Source organism: Xenopus laevis, chromosome 3L, assembly GCF_017654675.1.
Source record: "Xenopus laevis strain J_2021 chromosome 3L, Xenopus_laevis_v10.1, whole genome shotgun sequence".
Lineage (NCBI taxonomy): Eukaryota > Metazoa > Chordata > Amphibia > Anura > Pipidae > Xenopus > Xenopus laevis.
The window spans coordinates 14,434,422-14,453,805 of NC_054375.1; the positions used below are offsets into that span (position 1 = coordinate 14,434,422).

The 19,384-nt window shown below is 41.7% G+C and overlaps 1 protein-coding gene across 12 annotated transcripts in view; it reads right to left on the reverse strand.

Moving 5' to 3' along the window:
- Window positions 1-19,384, reverse strand: part of wnk1.L (WNK lysine deficient protein kinase 1 L homeolog) — a 160,079-nt gene that overhangs the window by 36,305 nt on the left and 104,390 nt on the right. For 9 of the 12 annotated variants that reach the window (XM_041585946.1, XM_041585945.1, XM_041585947.1 and 6 more), the window contains 6 exons: window positions 12,841-12,929; window positions 8,463-8,682; window positions 7,742-8,045; window positions 6,755-6,939; window positions 1,108-2,217; window positions 112-183 (listed from right to left, as the gene is read on the reverse strand). In XM_041585946.1, coding sequence (XP_041441880.1) covers window positions 112-183; window positions 1,108-2,217; window positions 6,755-6,939; window positions 7,742-8,045; window positions 8,463-8,682; window positions 12,841-12,929 — 1,980 coding nt within the window. Of the gene's footprint in view, window positions 1-111; window positions 184-1,107; window positions 2,218-6,754; window positions 6,940-7,741; window positions 8,046-8,462; window positions 8,683-12,840; window positions 12,930-17,689; window positions 17,970-19,384 lie in introns of those variants that run through there. The other 3 variants (XM_041585952.1, XM_041585954.1, XM_041585953.1) reach the window with 2 other exon arrangements.

Genomic DNA, 19,384 nt, shown 5'->3' on the forward strand with positions numbered 1-19,384 from the left:
AAAAATGCACTCAATAATTGTTTAAAGGCTCATCTAATACCTGCATTTCAAATTGTCGGAAGCCTGTATAGGGGGTATCGAAGAACGGAGTGAAAAAGGTCAATACTATACCTGAGTGTTGGGAACAGGCTGAGCGCTGATTCCCATGGAGGTGGTGGGTGGTTGTCCAGATGATATTTGTGGCTAGAGAAAGAAGTAAAGATTGGACTACAATTAACAAGGTGCATCTGGTAATCAAAAAGCCTACAACCACCTACATCAAGTATGTTTGTAGTTTCTAGAAGAAGTTTATTGCTGTCGGCACTTGTGCCAAGTCCATATTTCTCTTTTATTTGCCTTTGTCCAACACCAACGTTGGCTCCAAGTTGCATGTGCCAGACAGACTGACCCTGTCAGATCCTGTAATCACTAATGAATTAAATGACTATGAAGAGTTTCATTAATCCCGGTCATGGTATATCTAGTATAAGTAAAACAACTGGACTTGCTGAGCAATCAATGGAGACATTTCACTACTGATCCGAGCAGCTTCTTCAGTTCAACTGAAGAAGCTGCTTGGATGAGTAGTGAAACGTCTCCAGTGATTACTCAGCAAGTCCAGTTGCTTTAGAATTACTTATACTAGATATAATGAATTAAATGTATTACTAGTTACACCAAGCTCTGCAATATATGCGTTAGGCAGTGCCCCCAGACTGACGCTACAATGGCAACTTCCAATTTAGGGAATCTAAACTGGAAAAGCTTTCCCAATTGTCAAAATAAGAATCCAAACGAGGGGTGAATGAAAACAATAGGGTATACTATAGATAACATGAAGTACTGACTATCAACAAAAAAAGAAGAGAAGGAATAAATAAAAAGGAGAAAAAACAAATGCTATGTCAATGGCTCCTTTAAGGGTCGGAAGAAAAACCTGAGAAGGGGGTTATAAACTAGAATTTGGCAAAGTGTGCAATAACATTCCTGCTTTTCACCCATCATATGATCCTTTCAAGGGTCACAAGCCCATTCCAAGGTGACTGCAGGAAAGTAGCCATATTGCGATTATGGCTGACCAGGCTGAAACTGAAGTAGGGCTTAAATAGTAAAATCTCCTCTAATGACCTGTTGACTGTACAAAGCTGGAGGTCCAGTATAAGAAGTAGTTCCAGACGGTGGGACGCAATAGAAAATCTGCGGATCCTGCAAGATTTTCTGCTTAGAAGTCATAGAGATATCGGAGCTGAAGGCAGCGGCAAGAGGAGGAGAGAGATAATCCAGGTCAGAGGAGTTCCTTTGGGAAGAGTCGCTGGAATAGTCAGGACTGCTCTCAGGACGGTTGCATGTGATGATTCCTATAAAAGGTGGCAGTTGCTCCGGTCCATTGTGGCTGTACTGCTCTTCAGTGACAGTTTGGAGGCGGCCCTGCAGTGTAGAACCCTGGGGCAGTTCTTCTGGATTAAAGTCCATAGAGCTGCGACGGGGACGGTAAACTCTGTGTGGCAAGTAAACTGTGGCTTCACCGGGAACCGAGCCAGATGCATGCATGTGGAACTCAAACACACACCCCGGATGGCCTTCGCTGCTTTGAGTAAGCACTGGAGGAGCAGACTGGGGCACAAACACCTGGTGAAACAGGACATGTGAGTCTGAGGAGACTGGGGCTGATACGCTACCCAAAGCTGATGGCTGATTTACACCAGTTTCAAGTCTTAGGCTCTGCAGGGGCCTTGCTATATAGGTTTGCCCAGTTTGATAATCATAAAATGAGCTGAGCTGGGTCAGCTTGTGGCCCTCCATATGCTCGGGTGCAGCCATGCTGTTGTAGGTCTCCTGTGGGGGCACACTGGCTAGATATACTGCTTCCCCAGGCCTTAGGTGAGCTTCATTTGGAATTACTGGAGCATGTCTTGAGTCAGGAAACACCAGTCCGTCGTAGGTTTGATGCTTGTGAGCAGCCTCGGAAGCTGTTCGGACAGATGCTTTACCTAGAGATGCCATATCTTCTGCCCTCCAGCATTGGGTCTCATCAGTTGGCAGTTGCCCAAGTGTCCTAATCTGGGATAGCCCATGTCGGCCTTGGGACTCCAAGAAAGAGGTGCTCTTGCGTCGCTGCGCTGCAGGCACCTTTGGGGACAAGCCGGTAGGTGGTGGAGAGAAAGACATGGGGCGTTCATGAATGGTCGGGAAAAAAAGCGGAGAGTCTGGGAGTGCTGAATGTGCCATGGACTGCGGCTGCATTATGAACGAGATAAGGAAGTGAGACATTTAGAGAACAAGAACAAACATGTACAATGCTACAGTTCGTAGACAAATCCACAACAGCAGTTATAGAATGTCTGGTGACAAACAGGGACAACAAGCAATTGGTCATTAAAGATGTGCTGTGAGGCGCCCAGTGGTTGCATTGAGAAGGCATCAGCTGCAATTCCCTGTTTATTCTCCATTACCCATGTAGTTATCTTATCACAACATCATATTGTGATAACTGAACTTGTACACTTACTACAAGTCTTAAATGGCATCGACAGTTATTAAATCCACTTTCACAATCACACGGCATCTTTGGGAAATTGCAACTAGATGCCAACAGAGTAACACTGTCATGAGAAATCCCCAATGCAGCCATTGACTTACACCCAAAAATTATACAGCTTAGATAGAGAGGTGGACAGGCTCCACGACCAGAAGAATTTGATCTTTTATACTCTAAGGCAGGGGTCCCTAACTGTAGCATATTCAACTGTAAAAAGAGTTGGGGAGCAACACAAGAATGAAAAAAAATCTTGGGGGGGGCAAATAAGGACTATGAGTGGCCATTTGGTAGCTCCTATATGGACTGTCTGTTTCAAGGAGGCTCTGTTTGTCAATACACCTGGATTTTATGCAATTAAACTTGTCTCAAAAACAAGCACCTGCTTTGAGGCCACTGGGAGAAACATCCAAGGGGTTGAAGAGAAACATGTTGCTCACGAGCCACTGGTTGGGGATCCCTGCCATGGTTTTATTGGAGCACCGTCTCCAATAGTTCTTAATTTCAGAATAAAAAGACTATAAAAAGTAAGTGATCAAAATTGCAAAAGAGGCCTTTTAGCTAAAGTTCAAACTACAATTTTCTATCATGTACCCCCTCTGCCAACGGGCAGACTTTAATGAAGCCTCGGGGAGACAGAGACATCTCAAATGAACAGCAAAGTATTTCCTACTGTACAAAAGACACAGGTATTATACATGGAATGCCATGCGTTCTTGGAGGTATTATACATTACATTGGGTAATGTATTGATCCTACAAAATGTTCTGGGGTCATCGAGGATGATTTATCCTACCATGTGTTTACAGGTGCTATTGTACAAGAAAGCGGCACCTAATTTATGCTACTGTGTGTTCTGGGGGCTTCACATGAAATATACAATATGCATGTTCTACCCATGTTCTATTACAGATACTTTAACTACTACTGCTACTGTGTGTTCTGGGGGCTTCACGTGAAATATACCTTGCAGTAATCCTGCCATATGATCTACTATAGATAAAATAGGTACAACACTGATTATGTTTGGGGTATCATATATGAAACGGCCCCTGTATACCCTCCAGCTATGCAATTGCCCTTACTGGCATATAGAAAAAAACGAGAGTCAACCTTTTGGAGCACTAGAACATTAGTGCCCGGACTATGCCCTACCTTGTGCACTTCTTCATCTCCGAATTGTGCCTGTATGTTAGCCACCCACCCACTTAGACTGTAAGCTCTATGGGGCAAGGACCTCCTTCCCACTGGGCTCTTACCACATTGCACTTAAGCTCTTTGTTCTGATATGAGCTCTGTGTATATTCACTTTGTGGTTTGTCGTCCAGGTGTACACTTTTATATATATTGTAATTGTATGCATTGTACAGCGATACAAATCCTTAGCAGCGCTTTACAAATAAAGTTATACATACATACATATAAAAATGACCTGTGGGAATACAATAATGTTTCCTTACTCTGTGTTGGGGCAGATAACATTCATTTGCAATTGCCTAGGACAATTCTACCAGTAATCTTTAACCTTTCTCTTCAACATCCAAGCTGTATACATTTGTGGCAGTTAGTGAGGCGGCACTTTTGCACATCTTTAATGGTAACTTATCTGACATGCCATGGGGACTGTAACACATACAGGGCTGGTACAGAGGGTAGGCAGGCTGCAGCGGCGTTGGTGCTTGCGAGGGCTGGAAGAGTGCATGGGCAGTACACTCTCTAGAGCCTTGGAAAGCTTGTCGGCAAAGGATTCTTCAGGAGTTGTCCAGAGCGGGGAGGCAGGGGCAGACGGCAATGGGGAAGGGGAGCCTGTAGCACTGGGGGGTACAACGGAAAGGAGTGGGGTAGCAGAGGAAAGGATGGGAACACATACAGACATGCTACGACCTCGACGAGGCTACAGAAGAGAAAAACAAAACAACACACGTAACTAAAATGTGAAACCAAAATAAAAAAACACGAATGAAAATGAAATGGAACGTCTAAGGCTCTGGCCAACAGATGGAAAGGTATGGGGAGGATATAGGCTGTGTAGTTCCAGCACAGTTTGTAGATTTGAGAGCTGTTAATGTAACAGTTAATAAAGTAGTACTGTTAAGAGAAATGTTCCTTTATATATCACTAGCACCAGGATGAAGTTATGATATAAGGTCCTTAGCAGGGATTCCACTATTAGCATTCTGCAGGTTTTCTGGTAAAGGTATCATAAGAAGGTCCAGAGCCTAAAGGCTTTTTTCCATCCCGTGATCCAGATAACTTAATATTAGCATATAATTAAATGATTCCATACCATGGACGGACTTTCAACAATATTTCCAGAGAGGAGCTCTGCTAAAGTTATCCAAAGATGAAGAAGAATAACCTCACCAATTACACGTAGATAATTTTGATAACAAAGTACCTAGACATGTATTCTTTTTCCCTAAAATAGTGGTGGCAGACCTGGGGCTCAAATGAAGACATCTAAATGCATACTATGCTTGTCAGGGTATATAGGGGGTTCAAATTTAGAATTTCTGAAATCTGAAACCCATGAAGCTGAAAGAGGTTCCTGACTGAGTGAAGAACTCACAGCTGACATCTTGTTATTGACGTTTGGGTAACAGAATAGATAATGCTAACAATCTCATCTTCAAACCTGTGCTGTGGGATTAGCTGGATAGAGGAAAGAAACATAGTTCTTTACCACACCAGCCAGGCTCTTGCTATGAGATGGCTAGGGAGTATTTTATCTTCTGAGCATAACGATTGGCTGGTGGGTAAATAAGAAATTTGGTGGTTACACAGAGAAGGACACAGCGTGGCTGCATGCCCACACCAGATAAAATTCATTTTGTCATAAGGCAAAAGTTTGCAACAGAAAAAAAAAAAAAAAGATGAGCACACTCAAAAAGGATTGCTGGTAGAAGATAGAATTTCTAGCAGCAGTAGGGTTAAATACATGTCATCTGAAGAACAGAAGAGATTTAAAAGAAGAATATTATGGTTAAATCATTTGCTCCTGCAAAAAAAAAGCTGAGGCACTTCTTAATATGTTGACTTCGGGATGTCATACCTTACCAAATAAACTAAATAAAGGGGGGAAAGGAAAAAAAAAACCACAAAAATAAACACACAGCAGGAGCAGGGTTGCCACCTTTTCTGGAAAAAAATACCGGCCTTTCTATATATTTATCTTTTTTCCCTATTAATAACATTGGGATCAGCCATTATTTTTACCGGCCAGGCCGGTAAAATACCGGCCAGGTGGCAACCCTAAGCAGGAGGCACGGCATACATGCTTTATAGGGTAACAGGGTATTCACTGGATCAGGTACAGAATAAAACTTAGAAGATAGACGGAACAGAATCCATCATGCATCATTCTATAAGCAAGATTGTGTTTTTGTAAGGGCTCATTTATAAACACTGGGCAAATTTGCCCCTGGGCAGTATCCCATAGCAACCAATCAGTGGTTAGCTTTTTTCAGGTTGAACACTGAAAGCAATCATCTGATTGGTTTCCATGGGTTACTGCCCAGGTGCAGATTTGCCCAGTGTTTATAAATGACCCCCTCTGTGTTAAACATAAATATATACAATATATCCCTATATTATTTTCTAAAATGTTACCCTTGTATATCTGGGCTGCCCATGGCACACAACTAAACCAGTGGCTTTTAAAGGTTTCAGAATAACACTGCACTTTGCTCTGACAAACTGCATGTTGAGATTAATCTATAACCTAAAAATTTCTCTGCAATTCTAACCGATAATCTTTCTTAAAGAGGCAATGGAGCCGTAGCAGGCAAAACGTGTGTAATGACCGACATAAAAGCTATTTATAACAAAGTTAAAATGTAAATAGCTTTGTAAATATCAGGGGTTAGTGTTCTTTAAGAAATTTTCCATTACAGACTGTCTGATATCAGTGAGGGGAAGTCTTTCGCACAGCTACATGCGGCCATACTCACAGGCTATTCGTTTTGTGACATTAAAATACATGAAGTTATATTTAGAGATTGTTTTAAAGTACTGCAGCCTACAGATCTCCTTTCCAGGGCTTTGCCTTCCCCGTCCACAGCATATAGAATATCTAATTAGCATTAATGAGCCATCAGTATGCAATTACTGGTTTACTGGTAAGTTTCCATTGCGGTGTGCTATATTTAAGCCACAAATGATTGGTTAACCCTGTATTCAGTAGAGGGCAAGCAATCCCTTGTATATGATCTAATCCAGAGGAAGCAGTTTTTTTCTTACCCCCACAGACGCTGTGTATCCACCATGCTGGGCAGGAGGTTGGATAGTTGGAGTGCTGTAGCCAGGCACCATGCTGGGAGTGAGGCCTGGATCAGGCTGAGAACCAAAGGAGACTGTCTGCTGGCTTCCTGCATGCGACTCAGAATACATTGATGATCCCTGACCACTGTCAAGTGTACCATCAGCTGATATTGAACAATAACAGAAAGGAAAGGCAAAGGGGGAGAGAGGAAAGGAAAAAAAGACGTTAAATAATTGTAATGTCTTTAAAAAAGCAAATTATCTGTTTAACATTCAAAGATCTTGTTAAACCACAACATCCAGAAATCCTACATTGGCTTAAAGGAGAAGGAAAGGCTAAAATTAAGTAAGCTTTATCAAAAAGGTCTATATAATTACACCAGTAAACCTGCTTCTCTGAGTCCTCTGTCAAAAGAAACACCACATTTCTTTCCCTCTATTGTGTACACATGGGCTTCTGTATCAGACTTCCTGTTTTCATCCCATACCTCCAGGTCTAGGGCTTGAGCATGCTCAGTTTGCTCCTCTCTCCCTCTCCCTTCCCCCCCCCCCTCTCTCCTCACCTCCCTGCTGTAATCTGAGCCCAGAGCTATGAGTGAGAAGGGAAAGACTCAGGCAGAAAGTGATGTCACGCCGAGCTAATATGGCAGCTTCTATCCTAAACAAACAGAAAGCATTCTACAGAATAAATAAAGTTTTATAGTTTGCACTACTGGCACTATTTGCTAATCTATTGGCTTTGGTAGTTTTCCTTCTCCTTTAAGCATTTGGGGCATCTTAAATTAGCCAACCACTGTTCTTATGTTTCATCATTATGGACCTTCATGCTAAATTAAATCAGGACACAAACAATTTGGTCAGGGTTACCCAACTTGTGTCCCTGCAGCTTCTGGAGGAGGTGTAGTTCATAAAACCAGGAGGGCCTAATGTGTAATCTACCGGTGCTATAACATTTTAGACACTCACATGTGACTGATATGCTTGGCTGCTGGTACTGGAGATGCTGATCGGCTTCTGGCTCCTCGGGTTCCACTTGTGTGCCAGAGGTAACTGTGCCAGCTGATGGTTTGACTGGACCTTGAGGAGGACTCTGTGGCTGAAGCTCAGCTTGTTGTTGTTGCTGTTGGCTAATCTCCTCCTGTTTCCTCTTCTCCTGTTCTTCCCGCACTTGTTGCCGCTGTTCCCTCTTGCGTTTGATCAGGGACACCCGGTCTTTGATTGCCTTTGCCATTGTCTTGTGGTCTCCTTCACAGACATAACCCGCTTCCACCTAGATAATTCAAACTTATACTCAGACAATAGCACAGACAAACAAGTATTAAACCACCACTATCATTCAACATGGAAATAGACTATTGTATTTTTTGTTTAGGTTGGAATGACAATCAACACGTCCAAATCTTGGTAGTTGACCTCAGCAGTTGTGTGTTTTTACTCATAAATTAAGTTTTCTTTTCTCCCTTTAGAATGCATGCACTTAATGCCAAGACATAGCAGAGTGCATGACTTTTTCACTGCTGATTCAAGTGACCTTGCTCAAAAAGCCCTGTGACATATGCCTTGGGGTTGTGTTACAAAGTAAATTGAGAAGCTAATACAAGGCTAGGAGTAACTAAATGAATCCTGCTCCCCACACTGCATAGTTCTGATTCCTTTGCTTTGGCTCCAGCTCATTTATGGTACTCACCATTTCCTGTGCCACATCATCCGGAAGATCTCTCTGCAGGTCAAAAGAGAACTCAATGGCCTCATTATCCTTGTATTTGCCCTTGAGCTTCTTGATATCCTCAATACGCAGCCAAAGCTTGATAGCAATCTTTTCCCCGTCATCTTCCTCTGCCAGTTCCACGCGAACCCCAGTTTCTTCTTGGAAAAAGGCATGGTTCAGAAGGTCCTTAATGGCATATCTATCAAGGCATATAGATAGAGTTGCAAGTTAAAAATGGAATACATCCTCATAAGAACCAGTCGGTAATCAACACTTTAGTCAACAACAGCTTCTAGTTAACATTTTGGAGCCTCATCCTCGTTAAAAACATCTCCTGTGAGACTACATAATAAGAAAGCGGAATTAGAAAGCACTTTACTCCCGTGGGCAGCATTTGCGGATGCATGAAGTATAGAGATACACTAGGAAATAAGGGGAAACATGAAGCCGTCACAGGAAAGTGATGTGGGATCCCATGCTAGAGATGCTGGTTCAAAGGCCGATTACTTATCCTATAGGTCACAAACTCTAGGCCAACACTTGAATATATCCCAAAAAACATCTCTTGCAAAGCCATATATTGCATCCGCTGACATGCCGTGGCAAACCAATGATGCCATGACAGTTTAAGTCTGACCTGTAATTAATAGAGGCAAAGTCAGGCATTCTATTGGCCATTTCTGAGCAGTAGTGTTCAGGGTATAGTGGGTTTGCAGTTGTCCAATCCCAAACAGAAGCAATATATTGTACAGAGAGTTGCCATTAGTATTGGACAGTTCCATGAAACTGTGCCCATGTAGAGACTAATTACTGAAGGAGGCCTACTAGCTGTTTCTTGTGATCACCAATGGAGGTCTCAGCTAGTAGGCCTCAATGTTAATGTGCACAGTTCCATGGGATTATCAGTTGTTGCTTCTTGTGATCATCGGTGAAGATCTCAACCACTGATAAAAGAGCTCAGGTTTTAACACTACCCTAACTTACTAGCATGTGTCCCTGTACTTGTGCTGTACTATTATAGGCATGGGACCGGTTACCCAGAATACTTGGGACCTTATGGTTTTCCGCAAAAGGGATATTTTCTTTAATTGGGATCTCCCTAAATTAAGGGGGTTGTTTATCAACGGTCGAATGTTAGGAGTTTTTTTAAACCTCAAATGAACTCACAACTTAAATGGTATCTTATTTAAGAAAAAACTTGAATGGATGATTGAAATGATTCTGCAAAACCATCGGTTGGGATGGTGCGTCTAAGAAAAAGTGTTTTTAAAAATTATGAATTATTTCATTAAAATGGAACCAATGGGAGTCTCTGGATCAGGGATCCCATTATGTGTATTCATAAAAACAGGGTTTTTACGGGTTTGCTAACTTGGACTTGTTCTATTTTTTTCCCAGTGGTAAACTCCTCCAATTTCAAACAAAGGGATGTAAACCCAAAACCAGGGCCGGATTTACATAGTGGGCACCCCTAGGCCCGCCCCATCGCATCCCTTTTATTCACGCATATTTTCATCGTCTGGACCTGGGGATTGGCGCACTGGAAATTTTAAAAAAAAAAACTTATCAACTGCCCAATGTTTCTGAACCAATGTGGGTGCGGTTGGGTAGCACGCCAACCCCTAAAATCCTGCAGCCCTAGGGCCGGGCTTTGGAGGCCTCTCCACAAATCCGGCCTTCCCAAAACAAACATTTTGCATAATGGAATGCTGTGTGTGAATGTAATGGCTATAAAAAAAGAATTTCCATTCCTTTACAACTGCCTATGACTTTTGAAACAATGTATGTGAGTCAGTTTTGTGAAAACAGCTCTGCTAATACTGGAAGCTGCAAGCTCAAATGGGTGGGGCTTGGAGGTCACATGGGCAGGAAGCTGTTTGCTCAGAGAGGTCAAGAGGAAGTGGGAGTGTCTCCTGGGGAGGAAGTTGCTGGAAAGACTTGCTGCAGTCTGATGGCTGCACAACAGAGTGGGATAAGCTGCGGCTTCCCCTCCCTTTAGACTAATTCCCCAGAGCTGCAACCCCATGTTATGTTCTCCTTTAAGTAACTACAGGGGAAGTTACCTCCATACACTGCTAGTGGCTCAAAGGGGTTGTTCACCTTTAAACAACTAGTTGTTTCCAGATAGATCACCAGAAATAACGACTTGTTCCAATTACTTTCTATTTTCCATGTGTGACAGTTTTTCTAATATTGAAGTGTAAAGTGTCATTTTTCACATTCTAAAGCAGCTCTGAGAGAGGGGGTCGCCGACCCTGTAAACTGTTCTAAATTGATACATTTAGTTGATACATTTCTTATGTTTGTCCCAGCTAAGCAGAATGTCTTTATTTCTGGGGAATAATCTAAAAACAAATGAACTGAAAAAAGTGTTTGGACGGCGAACAACCCCTTTAAAGAGGACAGGTGGCCCAGGTTAACTAAATAACTGTTATTTTGATGTGAGACTGAAGGGAATAGGCCACAAATACACACTGAGTTGTGCTCCTGTTGAGCAGTTGTTCCCTACCAGGAATTTCTTGTCATTAAAGGAACAGTAACACTAAAAATTATTAAGTTCAAAATGTATTCCCTGCCCCTCTAGCCAGTTAGTAAAGCTTTAGAAAGGATTTCCACTTGTAAGCTCTCCATTTCTTCAACATTCCTGCAAATTACGTTCTGAGTAGTGATGTGAGGGCCGACCCGATACTTGCAGGTCGGGCCAACCTCGCATGCTTCTTCGCGGGTCCACCGTCAAATGCCAGCTTCCGGGTTCGTCTTTTATAGACGCTGTGCCAGCTTGCCCCGTCCCTTTTGTGACATCATCGGCGGGGCCGGTCTGAGCGGGTTTATAAAAGCAACACGGAAGTGCAGATGCGGGCTAATAGAGGACGGGTTAGGGTCGGGGAGATCCCGACCCGCACATCACTAGTTCTGAGGGGAGGGTGCACAGCTTTACTTCCGTACTGCTGTGCTGCGAGTTAAGTGCTGCGAGCAATTGAAGGAGTGCGCAGCAGTCTGTGGATTTATGGCTGACCTGGGTGCTGCGTTCTCTGCTCGCAGCACATACAGCAATAAATCTTGCTGCATTAAAACACAAGGGGCGAGAAAATCCTTCATAAAGCTGTAGAAACTGGCTTCCGGTTTGAGGAGGTGATGTTGGGAGCTGCTGTGGAGTGCGCACGTAGGTGTCTGGCAAAACTGAGGTCGCCCTATCGCCTTTTCAGAGAACAGGAAGAGAACTTGAAATAAGAAGTATTGTGCAGGGTAGATGTATTGTTAGAGGGGTATAGAATGGATTTTAAAATGAATTATTTTTTGTGTTCTTTAAAGTTTCATTGTACGGTTACCTGCCTGTGTGCTTCTTATGTGCCCATAAACCAGTCCCGTGCTCTGGGACGCCACAAGTTCTCCTCCAGAAAGACAGGGCTGATACTTTGTTTCAAAAGTCAGAGCCGCCAGGACAGAGAATAGAAAGGGAGAGGCACTGCTTACATTTACATTCTTTTATGAGGCAAAATGTTACTCTTGGATTGATGTGCCCTTTAAAGGAACAGTAAGTGTTTTAAAGTAATTAAAATATCATGTAGTGTTGCCCTGCACTGGTAAAACTGATGTGTTTGCGTCAGAAACACTACTATAGTTCATATAAACAAGCTGCTGTGTAGCAATGGTGGAAATTGAAAAAAGGCTTTATGGCACCCGATAAATATTGGATAACAGATAACACCATTATGTTATACAGAGCTTATCTGCTATCTGCTGTGTAACATGAGCCTTTTCTCCTTTGAATGGCTGCCCCCATTGCTACACAACAGCTGATTTATAGAAACAACAGTAGTGTTTCTGAAGCAAACACATCAGTTTTACAAGTGCAGGGCAACACCGCATTATATTTTTATTACTTTGAAATAGGGATGCACCGAATCCAGGATTCGGTTCGGGATTCGGCCTTTTTCAGCAGCATTTGGCCGAATCCTTCTGCCCGGCCTAACCGAATCCTAATTTGTATATGCTAATTAGGGGCAGGGAGGGAAATCACGTGACTTTGTCACAATACAAGGAAGTAAAAAATGTTTTCCAGCCCCTAATTTGCATATGCAAATTAGAATTTGGTTCGGTATTCGGCCAAATCATTCGCAAAGGATTCGGGGGTTCGGTCAAATCCAAAATAGTGGATTCGGTGCATCCCTACTTTGAAACAATTACATTTTTTGATGTTGCTGGTCCTTTAAGCTTTACCACGGGCAAATAGATCTGATTTTCTATCTAAAGGAACCTAATGAGATATCACGTAGACGTCAGACTACCGCGGAACTAATACACAGACACAAGTGACTAGAGAGACACCACTACACAACACCGTGAGTGTTTTCACCTTTCGTCCTTATTTTGGCGAATGCATCCTTCGATGATTTCTTTCACCTCCGGTATTGCAACTTTATCAAAGCTGGCAGGCTTCACACCCTGTAAGAGATTGAAATACAAATCCGGAATCAGAGCGGAAAGGGCATGGGAGAAAGTCAGTAACCATAACATTGGCAGCTACCGGCTGATCCTCACAACAAATGTATGTGCATAGCATTCTTTCCAGCATATTAACATGTATTATAACACGCCAACATATTGTACAACTGCAATATGAATAGGAGAGGGACTGAATAGAAAGAGGAGTAATAAAAAATAGCAATAACAATACATGTGTAGCCTTATATAGCATCTGTTTTTAAGAAGGGGTCAGTGAGCCCCTTTTGAAAGCTGGAAAAAAATTTCAGAAGGCAAATAATTTAAAAACTATAAAAAAAGTAAAAGGTTTCCTAGAAGGTGCTATTCTATAACAAAAGTTGGTTTAAAGGTGAACCACCACTCCTATTACGGTAATAAGGGTTTTAAAGAGAGGAAGGATTAAACTAGAGTCCTACAGCGGGTTGGGTCCCCGCAAAAAAGTGGGTAACCTACAGGTTGCGGCTAGAAGTTTGGGGTGTGGGTATAGACACGAGTCGGCGGTTCTGTGGGTCTTCTCAATAGCGAGTTTTACTCCTTTTTTCTGACCACGCCTACTTCTGATGATGTCACTTCCGCTTTACAATGACAGCACTTCCTGATTCTTGATGGTCAGCAGGTCACGGATCGGGTTGCAGATAAGGTACTTGCGGGTCGGGAAGCGGGTAAGAATGCGGATTGTGGGTCCCGGGTCGGGTTTAACAAATTGGTTCTGCGCAGGACTCTAGTTTAAACCCTCAATGAACATAAAGTACCCAACAGATATCTGCTATACTACTATAGTGATTTATTCTTTCGTGATTTCTGAGATTTTAGCAGTTTTAGTCCGTTGCAGCAGCTCTGTTTGATAGTCAATAACCAGAAAGCTTGCCATACACGTGGCAACAAAAGCTGCACACATCCTATAGTGAGCCCTAGCCAAGAGCTTTTATTGGCCCATGTATGGGGGGGGAACTCCGGATGTTAAAAAATGACCGGCTATCAATTGGTGCTTCCTAGATATGGGGCAAAATGGGTGGTTCACCTTAAGGTTAACTTTAGTATGTTATAGAACGGCTAATTCTAAGCAACTTTTTTTTTATTTTATTGTTTTTGAATTATATGCCACCTTCTTCTAACTCTTCCCCGCTTTTAAATGGGGGGCACTGGACCGATCTAAAAAACAAATGCTTTTTATTCCTCATCTTTCTATTCAGGCCTCTCCTATTCATATTCCAGTCTCTTATTCAAATCAATGCATGGTTGCTAGGGGAATTTGGACGCTAGCAACCAGATGGCTGAAAATGCAAAATATTGTCAGTATATTTTAAACAATACAGCAGATTTGCAAGGTTGATGAATGCAAAGCCCCATTTATTTATTTTTTTGAAGGGAAACTTCAACCAAAGTTCCCACTATATAACATTTAGACCACGCACAAACATAGACGTACATTCTAGTGGTGTTGTGCATACCTCCCAACATTTTGGAAATAAAAAAAGGGACAAAATTTGGCGCGCGTACCGGGGTGAATTTTTTGACCATGCCCATTTTATGGGCACACCCCCTAATTACCATGTTCATTTAACAAAATTTGGCAGGTTATGAAAGTTTAAACCTATCTCTGTTTTTTTCAGTTATTACAGTTTTGCTAATGAAGGTGAATTGCCCTTTAAGCCGTGGGTCTAACTTTTCCCAAGGAATCTGTTATCTTATATTGTTACAATTACTTATTTATTTATCTCGAAATTGTTCTTATCTGCTGCTGTGGCTGTTCTGGGCTCTCTACCAAGAGCCAAGTAAGTTAGAAACTTTGTATCTTTTTCTGGCTGTTCAGAGAAAACATGACTTTCCAGTACAAATGAGGGACTGCAGGTTGAGCTGTCAAAAGAGGGACTGTCCCTCTAAAAACGGGACAGTTGGGAGGTATGGTGTTGTGTTCACCGGGGGAGTTCTGCCTAGCAACGCTGCAAGATTAATGTAATTGGGCTCAGGATTTGATGCTAAAGGGACCCAACTGCACTGAACCCCGAAGCTTATTGTCTGGTTTGGAGGTGATGCTAACTTTAGGGTTCCAATAGGTGCAACAGGAGGCAGGAAAGGACACAGAGATCAACTATCTGAAATTGCAAAGAACACCCTTTGTCGAAATACCGTCAGTGAACGGTATTTTTGGCGATACCCGTGAGCGGGATGGTCACAGTCGGACTGGTAGGTGCAGGGCCCACCAGGGCTGCTGCCCCAGGCGCTCCCAAACAACCCCAAGAGCCCCCGCCGCTACCCACACCCCCCCACAGGCGTTGCCTCCACTCGCCCGAGTGCACATAAATTAAACATGCCTTCAGCACGTCCCGGGAGCGAGAGATTAGTGGCCTGCGGGAGCGCCTGCGAGGTTTGGGTTTGGGTCAGTGGGGCCCAAAAGGGCGAGAGCCCACCGGGTTTTTCCTGGTGTCCCGACAGCCCAGTCCAACCCTGGACTCAGCTTAGTGGTCATAAATGAATCCTACTTTACAGATACTGTACCCATTTGTGTTTACACTTTGGACAACACTGCTACATAAACACCACACAAAACAGAATTACCGGTTTTAAAACCGCATTCTGCAAATGTCACTAAATTAAAAGTTTTCATCGGTGTCATAAAACTGCATTGTCCAGTGACCCCACAGGGATGAGAAATGCAAATTTTACACTGAAACAGTTTTCTGTGTAAAACAACACGGTTATTTATCCGATGCCAAGTCATGTTTTATTATTGGACTGTAGATTGATCATAGTTGGCAACATTTAATAACTATGCCCAGGGTCATTCCTCCGCTGGGTCTTGGCACGATCACAGACCCATACAAGTGAGATTAGCCACACACATTCTTTTACAATCATTTATTAAAGGGGTGATTCTAGGAATGGATCGAATCCACTATTTTGGATTCAGCCAAACCTCTGAATCCTTCGTGAAAGATTCGGCCGTATTTGCAAATTAGGGGTGGGAAGGGGAAATTTTTTTTACTTCCTTGTTTTGTGACAAAAAGTCATGCGATTTCCCTCCCGGCCCCTAATTTGCATATGCAAATTAGGATTTGGATTCGGTTCGGCTGAATCCGAATCCTGCCCGAATCGAATCCTGGATTCGGTGCGTCCCTAGGTGATTCACCTTTATGTTCACTTTTAGTACGTTATAGAATATTTAGCTAATTCTAAGCATCTTTTCAATTGACCTTCATTTTTTCTTTTTGAATTATTTGCCTTTTTCTTCTTTTGATTTTTTCCAGCTTTCAAATAGGGGTCAATGACCCCATCTAAAATCAAATGCTCTTTAAGGCTACACATTTATTGTCATTGCTACTTTTTATTACTCCTCTTTCTATTCAGGTCTCGCCTATTCATATTCCAGTCTCTTTTTCAAATCAGTGCCTGGTTGCTAGGGGAATTTGAACCCTAGCAACAAGATTGCTGAAACTGCAAACTGGAGAGCTGCTGAATAAAAAGCTAAATAACTCAAAAACCACAAATAATAAAAAATGAAAACCAATTGGAAATTGTCTCAGAATATCACTCTCTACATAATACTAACAGCTAATTTAAAGGTGAACAAACCCTTTGGTATCACACTGGCCAACATCCTAGCAGCAATAAAACATGCAGGAAATGTTGCCAAAGTGAAAGCCGACTAGCCCAAAATGGCAGCAGGGCACAGATCACGGTTTGTTTGACTCTATCAGTTCAAACCCACTTTGGTCAGGGAACCCATAACAATGTTACCACTACAGGTATGGGATTGGTTATCCAGAAACCCAATATATGAAAACAATACCTTGTACTGGATCCCAAGAAAGCTATTATTAATCCGTATTGGAGACAAACAATCGTATCGGGTTTGATTCATTTTAAATTATTTTTTTAGTAGACTTAAAGGGGTTGTTCACCCTTAAATTAACTTTTAGTACGATGAAGAGAGGGCTATTCAGAGATAATTTGCAATTGGTTTTCTTTTATTATTATTTGTGGGTTTGAGTTATTCAGCAGCTCTCTAGTTTGCAATTTCAGCCATCTGGTTGCTAAGGTCCAAATTACCCTAGCAACCATGCACTGATTTGAATAAGAGACTTGAATATGAATAGGAGAGGCCTGAATAGAAATATAAGTAATAAAAAGTAGCAATAATAATACATTTGTAGCCTTACGGAGAATGTGTTACTTAAACAGGGTCCGTGAACCCCATTTGAAAGCCGGAAAGAGTCAGAAGGAGGCAAATAATTTAAAAACTATAAAAAATAAAAATACAAAACAAACGCCAATTGAAAATTTGCTTAGAATTAGCCATTCTATAACATACTAAAAGTTAACTTAAAGGTGAACCACCCCTTAAAGGTATGGAGATCCAAATTACAGAAATATCCCCAAGACCCGAATATTCTGGATAACAGGTCCCATACCTATATAGAAATATACCAGCCAATGGGTTTAATCTCAAATCTCAAAGGATTGGCAGTGGATGATGAGGGGGGAATGTGTGACGAGAACACAATACCCATGTGATATATGACAAGTACAGGAAAGAGGTGAGTCCATATAGAAAACGAAAACTATGAACACAGATAAAAGCCACAGGTTTTACGACAGACACGGGCACCATACTGCCCTCCAGCTGATGTTGAACTACAATACCCAGTACAGTATTACAATTTCCAAGCAAATGCTAAAAGAGAGCAAAGAAACACTCCTTGTCCCCAACTGTCACTTACCTGAGGGCAGTCCTGCGTGCGGCAGCAGCACTGGGACTGAACTATAAGTACAACTGGACAGAAATCCTTCATGACATAATTCATGGCGTATTCCATTGGGAAAGCAGGAGAGAAAGTGGGGGGTAACGTGAAGATTCCCCCTCAACCTTCCGGAGAAGGAAAGCTGCAGTCCCATATCAAGGTGACCATTGTTAAATGGTATGCCCAATGAAGCCCCCCACACACTTATTATGTCTTAAGGCAAAATTTTGCCTTGTGTGCTCCAAATTGCAAGCTGCACAGGTTATCTGCACTAGGCTCCTCCCACCACATCACATGGCCCTCCGTCAGCCCGGCCCCTGAACTAAACATTAACCCCTCGGCTGGTGTTTGTGCATCGTTTACCCAAGGCTGGCAATGATAAAAAATGATTACAATAAAGGGGAAACCTCCTATACAAACCTTCTGGCATCAAGACAAAGTACAAGAGATTTGTGTTTACTGTAAAAGGTAGTTGGGTACTTTGCACTGGAATGCAGACCCTCCTGTGAAATTAAACATTTATATATTTTCTGCAGAGGACTCTTGTATTTGTCTATATGTATTTTGTGGTCACAGCCTCATTGCACCCCCGCCTAATGGTTTTAAAAAATAGTGGTGAGCACAACTTTCCCTTGTTTGTTATATATATATATATATATATATATATATATATATATATATATATATATATATATATATATATATATATATATATATATATATATGTAATAATTTCCAAATGGGCAGCACCCCGCCTTTGTAGCTTACCTCGGGTGCAAGGTAAATTAATATATATATATATATATATATATATATATACACTAGACATTAAGCCCGTTAACGGGCGCTAGAACATATGTAGTCAAACATTTATAAAAACAGAATTGTTCTAGTCTAAAAAAAATTCGCCAGAGACGGTCCGTGGGCACATGCGGAGTAGCGCAATCCCACGGACACAGGGACTGGACGCAGAGACACTTCAACTTTATTTTATATATATATATATTTATAAGGGTATAATTTACAGGATACTCATGGCTCTTGTGTATAATATATATATATATATATATATATATATATATATATATATATATATATATATATATATATATATATATATATATATATATATATATATATATATATATATATATATATATATAGAAAGAAGATCAGCACTCACTGTAGTTTTGGTGAATTCGTGTTGATTTATTTGTCAAAAATCACATCTTATCCGCCGTTTCGGTCCCGCATCCTTGAGAAAGGTCCCCATGCGGGACCGAAACGTCAGATAAGATGTGATTTTTGACAAATAAATCAACACGAATTCACCAAAACTACAGTGATTGCTGATCTTCTTTCCATATATATGAACCACATTTGGATCGAGCACCACTGGCTTTACCTTTTGGTTTGTGTGCGGGCACTGTGGGACTTATATATATATATATATAATACATTATAACACTCAGCCTTCCGCCTTGTGCATTTATATGGACATGAAACTCCTCGGTGACTTATAATATCCTTATATTTTACAAGAGGGGGTACTTTATTCACTATATAAAAGGTGCTTAGAGAAACTTGTGTATTATAAAAAAAATGTACCGTTTAAAAATATGAGGATATTAGAAATCACCTCGGAGTTCCACAACCTGTATAAAAGCACTGGGC